This window comes from Xenopus laevis, chromosome 3L (genome assembly GCF_017654675.1).
Source record: "Xenopus laevis strain J_2021 chromosome 3L, Xenopus_laevis_v10.1, whole genome shotgun sequence".
Taxonomy (NCBI): domain Eukaryota; kingdom Metazoa; phylum Chordata; class Amphibia; order Anura; family Pipidae; genus Xenopus; species Xenopus laevis.
In genome coordinates, this window is record NC_054375.1 from 140,759,680 (window position 1) to 140,774,041 (window position 14,362).

Sequence of the window (14,362 nt, forward strand, 5' to 3'; positions counted from 1 at the left end):
GCTGTCAGACCTCATAGGGGCTACCAAATAGCCAATCACAGTCCTTATTTGGCTCCCCATGAACTATTTTCATGCTAGTGTTGCTCCCACCTCCTTTTACTTCTGAATGTTGCTCACGGGTTCAAAAGGTTGGGGATCCCTGCCCTATGGTGTCCATCATGTCTTCAACTCAGCTGTTTACTGTGTGTGGGTACTTTCTGTCTGACTGTCTCTGCTGATTAAATTATTGCCTTAAAGGGCATGTAAAGGCAAAAAAAATAAAATCCCATTTTTACTTTCTTTAATGAAAAAGAAACCTATCTTCCAATATACTTCAGTTTAAAAATGTGTACCGTTTTTATAAGAAACCTGACTGTATGCAGTGAAATTCTCCCTTCATTTACTGCTGTGTATAGGAATTGTCAGACAGTCCCTAACTGCTCTACAGGGAAACAATCATACCTATGAACAGCAGGGGATCCCCCACCTTACTTCTCAGCCATGCAAAACTCAAGCAGCTTTGTTTGTTTCCCTGTGGAGCAGTCAGTGACTGTGTAGAGATTTGTATTGGATTTTATTTTTGTCTTTTATTTTTTACTGTTTGCAACTCCAGCTGCAGGGGCAAAGACCAGATTTAAACAGATAAACTGGGATTCTATTTTTAAGGATTATTTTGCTGCAGCAACTGGATCTTCAGAGTTGGAGAAAGTTTGTATTAAACAATACAAAAACTATAAAATCCACATTAGATTACATGACAACACAGGACCCAGTGCCGTCTGCATATTCTGATTATGAATCAGTCTTGCTGTATTGGCTGTTGGCACATATTATTTGACTTGTGCTGTTTTGATAATTTATAATGATCCCTAAGCAGCCCAAACCACACTGAGCATGTGCACAGACTTGGTCTTGCAAAGATGTTTAACAAAGTAACAAGATGTTGACCCCCTGTAGCCAATTTTGAAAGCATAAATCATTTGTTTGATTAGGCTTGTGGTGCAATAAGCTTATGTTTAAGTTTAAATACAAAATACAGCATTTCTAGCCTTATTCTATTTTAGATTATTTTGCTGCGGCCACTTATTCTGGAAGATAAAGTAGCCTTTAGTGTATAAGAGAATTTTACACATTTCAGAGGGATTGTTGAGGAGCGCAGCTGTTGTAAAATGAGTGATGTGTGAGTACAAAAATAAAGTCCTCTGGAAAAGGGTGTGGTTCTCTGACGTGAGAGTAATGTTATTTGTAGATATTTTGGCCTAAACCTTTTCAGACTGCACTCTATTGAGTTGTGCTATATACCATCTTTATGAAGGTTATTTACTAAACTCCGAATACAAAAATCACCAAAAATAATTTTTTTGAGTGACAATCAGCATAGTTCTTTAGTAAGGCTTTAGTTCTTCTTTAAACATAGTTAACTCATCAATACAACAGGCTATGACAACAAAGGGCCAGAACAAGTGGTAGGCAGAAGAGGCAGCTGCCTAGGTTGCAACAATAAGGAGGCACTTGGCAGGTACAGTACCTCATGAGCTTCTTCTGCCTACCCTTAATCCATGTTATCTGCCCTCTCTACTTCTCCCCTCCCTCCTCTTCCTTTCCCCTCTCTCCTTTTTCGTTCCCCTTCTTCCTCCCCCCTCCCCAGCATTCTGTTAGTGCCCATGCACACAGTCTTTGTCAGGTGCATACACACACATTTGGGAGTACGCACAGTGGCTAGCGGGCTGGCCAGCCGGGTTGCCTAGGGCACCCAGCCGGCTTGGCCCGGCTCTGTGATAACATATAGCTTTTTCAGTGTTTATCCCAAGTCTTACTCTAATTGATCTTCAAACTGGCTTTTCAGGAGAATTTAACAAGGCAAGTCTGCATTCTTCCAAAATCACACCCTAACTGCCTTTCAGGCTGCCCCCACAGTTTGGGGACCACTGCCTAGCAAGCATACCTTGAAAATGTATATGTTTATAAATTATAATCTGTTTTTGTTATTTGGAATAATGGCAAAGAAGGTTAAAATATGAAAGCATTTAATTGCGGTCACATAATAACTAGGAAAAACATTTCTTTAATTAACACATTTGGGCCTGAATAACACCCCCAAAGGGACTAAAGTAGCTTTAAATGCAGCTGTTACAGTCCTTCAGTTCTTTTTGAAACACCTGTGCTTACAAAGACAGCAGCAGTAAGTTTCTAAAGAAATTTCAAGCAATCAAAAAAGTCCAAGTGCAGATGCACAGCAAAATGAAAAATGAACAGAATTATACAACGGGGAAGGAGTTTCATCTCATTGCATTCTCCAGCTGTGGAATAGACACTCATATAATGTTCTTTGTCATTTTGCTAATTTACCTACTAACCATGCTTGGAAACCTGTTTATTATTATACTTGTATATTTAGATTACAGATTGCACACTCCCATGTATTTCTTTCTGTGCAACCTGGCAGTCCAGGACATTATGTTTGTTTCTGCTATTCTGCCAAAGCTGATAGCCATCACAATTACTGGGGACAACAGTATTTCTTTTATTGCCTGTTTAACACAGGTTTTTATGTTTGCAATATGTGTCGATACAGACTTTTTCTTACTGGCAGTCATGGCATTTGATCGTTTTGTGGCTATTTGTATTCCTTTGCGTTACTACTTCATCATGAGCCCAAGGCTATGTATCATCCTGGTAGCAACTCCATGGATTTTGTATGTCTGTAATGGCATTTGTTACTGTTTTCTATTTTCTGCTCTATCATTCTGTAAGTCACATGATCTAAATTACATCTTTTGTGATATTAAAACTGTGTTAGGGCTCTCCTGCAGCAATACCGCACATATTCAGACATTAATATCAGTTGAAGCTGTTGTCTTTGGGTTTCTTCCTCTTACATTCACTCTAACATCCTATGTGAACATCATCGCAACCATCTTAAAGATAAAATCCTCAGCTGTCAGGCTCAAGACTTTCTCAAGCTGTTCCTCTCATCTCACAGTTGTATTAATGTTCTGTGGGACATCCCTTAGCTTGTATGTGAAACCTAATTCAGAAGATTCTCAAGAACTAGACAGACTGATTCCTTTTCTTTATGTTGGCCTTGTTCCAATGTTAAATCCAATAGTCTACAGCTTGAGAAATAAACAGGTATGGTCTGCTACCAGGGCAGTATATGGTAAATTCAAGAAACAGATTCTGAAGATGCATTTTTATATACATATGTAAAGACATACTGATCCAATGTAATATGCTGCCTGGATTTGAGCCAGTGACCTGCTGTTTGCTACATAGTCTGCATTATTGCTGCTCTATCTAATCAGACAACCAGGCTCCTAGCTTTACACTGTGTTCTCCTTTAGTTTCAAGAGTAAAGAGTGAGTTTATTGTCATTTCATCCATCTACATTTGTACAGTACACAGTGAAATGAAACAACGTTCCTCTAGGACCATGGTGCTACACACAACATAGATGTACAACAAACAAAAAGTGCAAGTGCAAAAATATGCAACTCCTGCAAGACAGGTCAGCATAGTGCAGGGACAGGACAAGACAGTGCACACTCAGCAGATATAATATGTTAAGTAAATAATGCTAAACGTTAGACATGATGGGTGTATCATTGTGATACAATAGTAGTAAGAACATGATAAAGTGCAGATGTGCTCATAGAGAACAATTCTATCCAATGGCTATTTATTTATACAATGGCTTACAGTGGCTGTGTAACATTGTGGTATATAGTAAGGTCAGATGGAGTGTGTGTGAGAGAGATCTGTCCGGTCCCTGAGTATTCATGAGCCTTATGGCTTGGGGGAAGAAACTGTTACACAGTCTGGTAATGAGGGCCCTAATGCTTCGGTACCTTTTTCCAGATGTCAGGAGTGTGAACAGTGAGTTGTGTGTTGGATCAGCCACAATGTTGGTGGCTTTACGGATGCAGAGAGTGGTGTAAATGTCCACGATGGAAGAAAGAGAGACACTTATGATCTTCTCTGCTGTCTTCACTTTCCTCTGTAGGGTCTTACGCTCCATGACAGTGCAGTTCCCAGCCCAGAGTGTGATACAGCTGCTCAGGATGCTCTCGATAGTCCCTCTGTATGGGACTTCCTCAGCTTGTGCAGGAAGTAGAGGCGCTGTTGGGCTTTCTTGGCTAGGTAGATGGTGTTGTGGGACCAGGTGAGGCATATTGGATTCAGCTGTTTTTAATCTGGCCACAAATGCTCAGAGTTAGACATCAGTCTGTCTATATAAATTCCCATTCTGAGCTCATTCATTGCCTTTGGTAGTTAAGTTTGCTTGTTCCTAGATGCTCTGATTTTTCTGGTCCCCTTTTCCCTGGTCCTGTTCATTATTTTGTTTCCTTGTTTTGACCCCAACTTGTTCCTGATTTCGAATTTGTCTCAAGTTTATTGGGTACTGATTCATCCTGCCTGACTATGTCTAGTTCTGCCCTTACATACTCTTTCCCTACAGTATATGTTTGGCTCCCTCTCTTGCCCCTGTGTACCCAAGTACCTGAGGGTTAGGCCCGAGGCCAAAGTTAGGATGCTATAGTCCAATCACTCCCCCTTGGGGTTTGGGTTACGTGACAACCAACCTAAGAAGTTTGGGTTTGTTTGATTTACAAAAAAATTGGGCTGTTCAAGCTGTTGGATATCCACCATCCACTTCAATTAGAGATCTCAGACATACTGGTCTTGCTTATGTGTTGAATTAATAAGATGATAATTAAAAGGGCCTTGCAGGAGAGCTCTTTGTTCAGGGATGTAATAGTCAATAATAATACAGTAGAACCCCCATTTTATGTTTTTCAGGGGACCAGAAAAAAATGTAAACTCTGGGACCACAAAACAACAATGTAATGTAATGTAATCTAAATGTAAATGAGGGAAAATTAAAACCGAAGCACTGCGTATCTTGACAGCGCTATATAAATAAATGATGATGATAAATGATGATGAAACCAGGCAATGTAAAATTGAGGTTTCACTGTATTCGGTTCAGAAGAAGGAAACTGTTTTTTGCCCCACTCCCAAATACATTTTTAATATATGATGAGATTTTTTGTTTTTGCTTGGATCTAGGTATTTCCTTGGGATTTTGTTCTATAGCCTTTGTTATAGTGCACATACATAGTAACATAGTAAGTTAGGTTGAAAAAAGACACACATCCATCGAGTTTTAACTCTCTTTTTTTTAACCTGCCTAACTGCCAGTTGATCCAGAGAAAGGAAAAAAAAAACCCCATCTGAAGCCTCTCCGATTTGCCTCAGAGGGGGAAAAAAAATCTTTCTGCCTCCAAAATGACAATCAGACTAGTCCCTGGATCAACTTGTACTATGAGCTATCTTCCATAACCCTGTATTCCCTCACTTGCTAAACACCATCCAACCCCTTCTTAAAGCTATCTAATGTATCAGCCTGTACCACTGATTCAGGGAGACAATTCCACATCTTCACAGCTCTCACTGTAAAAAACCCCTTCCAAATATTAAGGCGGAACCTCTTTTTTTCTAATCGGATTGGGTGACTTTGCATCAACTGGAAGGACCTACTGGTAAATAAAGCATTAGAGAGATTATTATATGATCCCCTTATATATTTATACATAGTTATCATATCACCCCTTAAGCGCCTCTTCTCCAGCGTGAACATCCCCAACTTGACCAGTCTTTCCTCATAGCTAAGATTTTCCATTCCTTTTACCAGCTTAGTTGCCCTTCTCTGTACCCTCTCTAATACAATAATCCTGTTTGAGTGATGGAGACCAAAACTGTACGGCATATTCTAGATGGGGCCTTACCAGAGCTCTATACAGTGGAAGAATGACTCCCTCCTCCAGTGAATCAATGTCCCTTTTAATACAGCTCAAGACCTTATTTGCCCTTGATGCTGCTGACTGGCATTGCTTGCTACAGACAAGTTTATCATCTACAAGTACTCCATTGTTTTTTTCCATAATGGATTTGCCTAGTGCAGTCCCATTAAGGGTATAAGTGGATATTTTTACATCCCAGGTGCATGAATTTCCATTTATCAACATTGAATCTTATTTGCCACTTAACTGCCCAGATTGCCAGTTTGTCAAGTTCCTGTTGCAAGGATGCCACATCCTGGATGGAATTACCTCATCATAAAAAGCAATCAAATTTGTCTGACATGACCTATCCTTCATAAAGCCATCCATTCCTGATTGCTGCTCATAATGCCATTCACTAGGACAACATTTTCAATGCGATCCCTTAACAAGCCTTCAAATGATTTGCCCACCACAAATTTCAAACTTACTGGCCTATAATTGCCAGAGAGATCATAATCCCATTTTAAATTTTGGAAAGACATCAGCTTTTCTCCAATCCATTGGTACCATACCAGATGAAAGTGAATCTAAGAAAATCAGAAATAAGGGCCGGTCTAAAACTCGGGGATGTATGCCATTGAGATTCCCCCCCTCATTTTCTAACATAACCTCCTCCTTTATATACGCTTTTTAAATCCTGTCTAGCAAACAGACATGCTCCTCCTCCTTTTCTATTGCCTCTGTCCCTCCAAAACAAAGTATAGCTACTGATATTAACTGCCCAGTAATGTGATTCATTCAGCCATGTTTCAGCCTCACCAATCACATCATATTTTCCCTCCAGCTCTCCCATTTTACCAGTCATAATCTTTGCATTTGGAAACATACATTTTCATTGTAGTTTTAAACATGTTCCACAAACACGAATCATGTCTGCTTTGTGCTCCCTCCTGGCAAACTTTAATGTGCTTATGGGCATCCTTAATTGAGAAGAATCTGGGGATTCATGTGCTATGTAACTAGGCAGCGTCACTCAGTCATCATCACCTTTATTTATATTTACAGTAGTTATATAGCGCCAGTAACTTACATAGTACATTACATTAATTTATAATAAAAAGGAGTCTTAATATAATTTTACAAACAAGGGTTACAGAGTCAAAATAGAGTCAAAAGGCCCACCAGGGTTTATAATGCGTTATGGTACATTTAAAACAGAAGGAAGATGAAAACAATTGGTGATTTATGATAAGTTGATATCTCATGATGCAAGGAGTATTCTTATCTAAACAGGTGGGTCTTTAGGGAGATTCAGAAGGAAAGGGAGAGTCTTTGATAGCTTGAGGCAGGGAGTTACAGAGACAAACATTTTGTAGTCAGAATGGGATGAAGTGTTGGGTGGGGTTTATTTTGAAATCAGAGTTATGATATGGGGAGGGGCTTCACTGTTAAGGGCATTAAATCTTGGTGTTAAAGAGAGGTGATTTGTGTAATAATATTACCTGTGCGGCGGGGTCGCCCGCCGCGCCATCGGCGGGGAAGCCCGCTGCGCCATCGGCGGGGTCGCCCGCCGCGCCATCGGCGGGGACGCCCGCCGCGTGGTTCCGTGGCGCCGGATCCAGCGCCATCTTGATTTCTAGGGCGCGTGCGGCGTGCCTCTTAAAGGTACAGGCGCGCTGGCGTGATTACGCCAGCGCGCATTGATGCACGTTTTGGCCCGAAAATTTAGTGTATTTAAGGCCCATTCTGACCCCCAGCCAGTGCCCGTGATAGAACTTGTTTCTAGTGGTTCCTGAGCCTTGTGCGTCTGATCTGTTTTGTATCTAGTCTGTTTGATTACCCGTGTTTGACCCAGCCTGTTCCTGACTATTCTGCATTCTGTATCCTGACCCTCGCCTGCCTACGACAACTCTTCCTGCTTAACCCCTTGATTGACAACCCAGTTTGACCCTAGCCTGCCTGACGATTCTTGATATCTGCCTTCCTCGACCTTGCCTGTCTGACGATTCTCTTGCCTGCTCCATTTGTACCGTGACCTTCGGCCCAAAAGACTCTGCTAACAGCCGTGCCCCTTTGCCAGCCAGAACATCTTGCCTTGCACCTCTCGTTAAGTCCAGGTGGCACCCAAGTAAGCTGAGGGCTACTCCAGAAGCCCAACGGTGGTCACACTACTGGTGAAGCCAAGCTGAGACCAGGGTGCTTGGCACTTGTTCTGGTATTGGGTGCCAATGCCAATGAGTCAAGGCAGGAAACAATAAGTGAGTGAATAATGGTTTTAGTTTTATCTAAGTTGAGGTACGGTCATATTTGGATAATGTTGCACAGAAATCAACAGAATTTGCACCAAAACAGAATTATGATGTGCTGAGTAAAAGACAGATCAATAGGATTAGCAGAAGCACTTATTGAAGTTCCTTGTTGGTGCTATCCTCTTGTAGTCACATGACTCAACATGAATGTAATCCAGAAGTAGAAAAAAAGATGATGCACATGCGGTGTACCCAAAGAACCTCCAAAAAATGATTGTGCAGACTTTGATCTGATTTGATCTGAATGGACTTGCTATGGACATTTTGAGTTACATTTATTGATGTTCACAATATTTGATTAAAGGTTGTAGTCCGTTTTCAAGGTTCTAGAGATACATGGTTATTATATGTTTCTTCCAAAAATGTACTTTACCCCATTTTATTATTATAAGTTTAAATAACATGACTGTTGGGGGTCGGTGGAGTTGTAAATACTTGAACTTCATTAATGCACTACCAGCCCTCTACTCAACCACCCACCCTCATACTTAGGGTGCATTGTGCCCAAGCTGCTATAACACCTCCACAGCCAAGGGGACAATCCCCAATCAGTCTACTGCAACAACAATTACCCCCTGCCTTGCCTACCCACCACTTGAAGGCTACCCCCCAAGTACCTTATCACCTCTTCCCATTGTTTTCCCCACTCCACAAGGTGACAACAAGTGTAAGCTGAAAAGTTGGTTCAGGATTCATACCCTGATATGTAAATATGGCTAAAGATCCAAATATGGATTGTACAATTCTCTCATTTAATGTGAATGGGCTAAATGAGTCAAAAGAGCTCAGATGTTTCATGAGTGTGTGAAATACAAAGCAAAAATTGTGATGATTCAGGCATTTTAAAGTAAATCATATCCCAATGTTAAAGCTACAACAATATCCTCATCGGTTTCTTAGAAATAACCCCATAAAAAAATCTTTGGGAGTTTTAACCCTAATTCATAGAGATCTCCCATTTAAACACTTAGACACAATTACAGATAAAGAAGGGCGCTACGTTATAATAAATGGGAAACTAGCTGATCAACCATGCACAATAGGAAATGTGTATGTAAGGACCAGCTGGGAATTGAACTCTGGGGACTGGTGTTTTAATTCAGTGCATTTGCTGAGTAAGCCACAGGAGACTCTTGGGGCTGGCCCTGATGTTGTTCTGTATTTCTGTCTGTTTTCAGTTTGTCTCCTCCCTGGTCTCCTCCCTTCTTGTAACCCTAATGTGTTTTGTATTTCCTAATCACCTGCCCTTTATAAACCCCTCCCTGAGCTTTGCTCAGGGCCCAGTCATTGTGATTGTGTTTGAATTTCTCTGTTCCTGTGATTCCTAATTCCAGAGTCCTTGTTCCTGTGATTCCTAGTTCCAGAGTTTTTGTTCCTGTGATTTTGTTTCAGCTTTCCTTTCCTGTGTTTATCTTCAGTTAAATTAAAACCTGCAAATTAACCATCCCTGCTCCAATTGTTTGTGGCTATTTCCCTGGGCTTCAACCACACCCACTCCCAAGTGTGAGACTTACTCCTGTTACAGCGGCTTCCCATTGTGAACGTTACAGAATGACTATGGGAAAGCCCTCCATGCCTTCAAGTCCCGTTGTTGAACTGCAACTCCCTTGGGATGGGGAAGATGAGGCCGAAGGTCAGGTTACCACTGCTCCGCTGACCACTGAGATGCTAATTTCTACCCTCCTTCTTCTCCTAGAGGTACGTTAGAGGAAGCAGGACTATATTATTCAAAGTCTGCATTTACTTTCTGACAAGCTGGATGCAGTTCAGCAAAACTCTGCTTCAGATCCTGTGTCAGTTCCATGCTTGCAGTCTGCTTCAGTTCCTGTGTGAGCTCCATGCTTGCTGTCTGCTTCAGTTCCCATGTCCGCTCCATACTTACAGTCTGCTTCAGTTCCTGTGACTGCTCTTCCTTCCTTTCAGCAGCCGCTGCTCACAGCTCCAGAGGGACCTATCCTGCAGCAGCTGCTGCTCACAGCTCCAGAGGGGCCTATCCTGCAGCAGCCGCTGCTCACAGCTCCAGGGGGGGTCTTCTGTGCATCAGCCACTGCTCACAGCTCCAGAGGGGCCTATCCTGCAGCAGCTGCTGCTCACAGCTCCAGTGAATCTTCTCTGGCAACTGGCTTCCCAGCCAGTGTCCGTTTCTGTGCCGGCTTCCCAGCCTGTGTCCGTTTCCGTGCTGGCTTCCCAGCCAATGTCTGCCCTGGCCTCCGGGCCTGTGGACCTTTCTGCCCTGGCCTCCGGTCCTGAGGACCTTTCTGCCCGGGCCTGAGGACCCTTCTGCCCGGGCCTTCGGACCTTTCTGCCCTGGCCTCTGGGCCTGAGGACCTGTCAGCTCCAGTGATGGCTTCCCAGCCAGTCTGTGCTCCTGAGGTGGCTTCCCAGCCAGTCTGTGCTCCTGTGATGGCTTCCCAGCCAGTGCATGCTCCAGTGATGGCTTCCCAGCCAGTCCGTGCTCCTGTGATGGCTTCCCAGCCAGTCCAAGTTCCTGTGCCAGTAGCCCAGCCGTTTTCAGCCTCAGTGCCAGTTCCCGTGCCGGTGGTTCCTGTAGATGCCCCCATTCTGGGTCCCTGTAATTGCATTAAAACAATGAGGACTATCCGACTTTGGGATCGCCCGGTGGTTGATCCTCAAGGGGGGGTAATGTAAGGACCAGCCAGGACTTGAACTTTCGGGACTGGTTTTCAATTTGGTGCACTTGCTGAGTGAGACACAGGAGGCTCTTGGGGCTGGTCCTGATGTTGTTGTTGTTCTGTTTTTCTGTCTGTTTCCAGTTTGTCTCCTCCCTCGTCTCCTCCCTTCTTGTTACCCTCATGTGATTTGTATTTTCTAATCAGCTGCCCTTTATAAACCCGCCCTGAGCTTTGCTCAGGGCTGAGTCATTGTGAATTTGTCTGAAACTAGGAATCGCACAAAGTTTTTGTTCCTGTGATTTTGTTTCAGCTTTCCTTGCCTGCCTGGTAAAGACTTTGATTTTGACCTGTTCCTGTGTTTATCTTCCTTTCCATTAAAACCTGCAAATTCACCATGCCTGCTCCAATTGTTTGTGGCTATTTCCCTGGGTTTCCACCACACCCACTACCAAGTTTGAGACTTACTCCCGTTACAGCGGCTTCCCGCTGTGAAAGTTACAGAATGACTATGGGAAAGCCCTCCATGCCTTCAAGTCCCGTTGTACCCAATAAAGGACGAGTGGCAAAGAAGGATTTCTTATCTTGGGAGGGTATTTCAACATGACGCTCAATCCTTTAACGGATTCATCATCTGGAAAAACAAACATCTCATATAGAGGCTTAAAAGAGGTAAAAAAAAGGGTTGTCAGAGATGCAGTTGACAAAGACTTTACAACTGCAGACATTAGTAATTCTATTTTGTCAGATCATTTGCCTGTCATCTCAAAATTTTTAATTCCTAAAACGCTTAAGGCAGAATTTACATGGCGTCTTAATGAGTTACATACAGAGAGCAGGAAACAACAGATTCAAACATGGATAGATCTAACACTTCAAACAAACAATGTAGCCGAGACATCCCCGGCGACAATCTGGGAAACCATGAAATGTGTCTTGAAATGCAGATTGATTGCCTTGGGAAGCAAACTAAAAAAAGAAAAAGACAAGGAGATTAGCACTTTAGTGAAAGAAATAACAGCTTTAGAACAATCACATAAAGAGAACATAGCCCAAAAAACACTAGTTACATTAGAAAGCAAGAGGTTGCAGTTAAGAGCCCCAGAAAGTACATAAAGCTTATATGAGAACGAAACAGAAGTTTTACGAATCAAGCGACAAATGTAACAAACACTTCACTAAAGTAATTAAAAAAATCCAACCCCAAACGCAAATTATGTCAATTAAAAACAAAGAAAACACAGTGGGGCTCATTTATGAACACTGGGCAAATTTGCCCATGGGCAGTTACCTATAGCAACCAATCAGTGAGTAGCTTTTTGAAACCAGCTGCAAGTAGAACAATGAATGCAGCAATCTGATTGGTTGCCATGGGTTACTGCCCATGGGCAAATTTGCCCAGTGTTGATAAATGAGCCCCACTATGTAGAGATGTCGCAAACTGTTCGCCGGCGAACTTGTTCGCGCGAACATCGGGTGTTCGCGCTCGCCGGAAGTTCGCGAACGTCGCGCGACGTTCGCCATTTTGGGTTCGCCATTGTTGGCGCTTTTTTTTGCCCTCTCACCCCAGACCAGCAGGTACATGGCAGCCAATCAGGAAGCTCTCCCCTGGACCACTCCCCTTCCCTATAAAAAACCGAAGCCCTGCAGCGTTTTTTCACTCTGCCTGTGTGTGCTGAAGAGATAGTGTAGGGAGAGAGCTGCTGCCTGTTAGTGATTTCAGGGACAGTTGAAAGTTTGCTGGCTAGTAATCGTTTTGATACTGCTCTGTTATTGGAGGGACAGAAGTCTGCAGGGGTTTGAGGGACATTTAAGCTTAGGTAGCTTTGCTGGCTAGTAATCTACCTTCTACTGCAGTGCTCTGTATGTAGCTGCTGTGGGCAGCTGTCCTGCTTCTGATCTCATCTGCTGACTGCTGCAATAACAGTAGTCCTTGTAAGGACTGCTTTTATTTATTTTTTTGTTGTTTTACTACTACTACTACTACTACTATAAGAGCCCAGTGCTATTAGTCTAGCAGTGTTGGGGAGTGGGACTGGTGTGCTAATCTGCTGCTCCTAGTAGTTCAGCAGCACCAACTTTAATTTTTTTTTTTTAATATTCATTTTTTTTTTATTTTACTTTTTTTTATTTTACTAACGCTGTAGTAGTGTATAAGTTGACCTTTTAGGCATTATTTGCCCTGTAGGCATTTTTTGCCCAGTGTGTTATTCAACCAACTGCCATCTAGCTGTGTGACCTTGTTCACATTCTGTCTAAATATCCATAATATTACCGTCTCCAGAAAAAACACCGGAGTGACTTTTTTCAAGCAGCCATAATATATTTTACGTAATCCGTATCCACCGCTGTAGTAGTGTATACGTTGACCTTGTAGGCATTATTTGCACAGTGTTTTCTTCAACCCGCCATCTAGCTGTGTGAGCTTGTTCACATTTTGTCTAAATATTGATAATATTATCGTCTCTAGAAAAACCACTTGAGTTACTTTTTTTCAAGCAGCATTCATATATTTTACGTAATCCGTATCCACCGCTGTAGTAGTGTATACGTTGACCTTGTAGGCATTATTTGCACACTGTTTCTTCAACCCGCCATCTAGCTGTGTGAGCTTGTTCACATTTTGTCTAAATATTGATAATATTATCGTCTCTAGAAAAACCACTTGAGTTACTTTTTTTCAAGCAGCATTCATATATTTTACGTAATCCGTATCCACCGCTGTAGTAGTGGACCTTGTAGGCATTGTTTGCCCAGTTTGCCCAGTTTTTTTGGCCGCAGCCACTGAAGCACAGAGGCCAGAAAAAATATGCCATATAAATGCTGAAAATAGTCATTTTTTGCCATACGTTGACTCAACGTATATGGCAAAAAATGACTATTTTCAGCATTTATATGGCATATTTTTTCTGGCAACTGTGCTTCAGTGGCTGCGACCAAAAAAACTGGGCAAACAATGCCTACAAGGTCAACGTATGGCAAAAAATGACTATTTTCAGCATTTATATGGCATATTTTTTCTGGCAACTGTGCTTCAGTGGCTGCAACCAAAAAAACTGGGCAAACAATGTCTACAAGGTCAACGTATGGCGAAAAATTACTATTTTCAGCATTTATATGGCATATTTTTTCTGGCAACTGTGCTTCAGTGGCTGCGTCCAAAAAAACTGGGCAAACAATGCCTACAAGGTCAACGTATGGCAGTTGTTTAAAGAGAACAGTAGATTACTAGCCAGCAAAGCTACCTAAGCTAAAATGTCCCTCAAATCCCTGCAGACTTCTGTCCCTCCAATACAGAGCAGTATCAAGCAGATTACTAGCCAGCAAACTTACTATCATCTGTCCCTGAAATCACTAACAGCTCTCCCCCTACACTATCTCTTCCAAGCACACACAGGCAGATTTTTCAGATACATTTTTGCCCTTGATCCCCCTCTGGCATGCCACTGTCCAGGTCGTTGCACCCTTTAAACAACTTTAAAATCATTTTTCTGGCCAGAAATTTTTTTTTTAGATGTTAAAGTTCGCCTTCCCATTGAAGTCTATGGGGTTCGCGAACCGTTGGCGAACCGCTCGCATTTTTGCGCAAGTTCGCGAATATGTTCGCGAACTTTTTTTCCGACGTTCGCTACATCCCTACCACTATGTTACGACACTA

General features: G+C 42.4%; 1 protein-coding gene across 1 annotated transcript; it reads left to right on the top strand.

The window, feature by feature from the left end:
* The first annotated feature begins 2,220 nt into the window (after positions 1 to 2,220).
* On the top strand, positions 2,221 to 3,189 carry LOC121401265 (olfactory receptor 1G1-like). The gene has a single exon (XM_041585610.1). It carries the CDS (start codon positions 2,221 to 2,223, stop codon positions 3,187 to 3,189), a length of 969 nt encoding a protein of 322 aa, XP_041441544.1.
* Positions 3,190 to 14,362: the final 11,173 nt, after the last annotated feature.

What these genes read in the sequence shown, in the direction of transcription:
- LOC121401265 (XM_041585610.1), top strand. Translation starts at nt 2,221, where the DNA reads ATGAAAAATGAACAGAATTATACAACGGGGAAGGAGTTTCATCTCATT.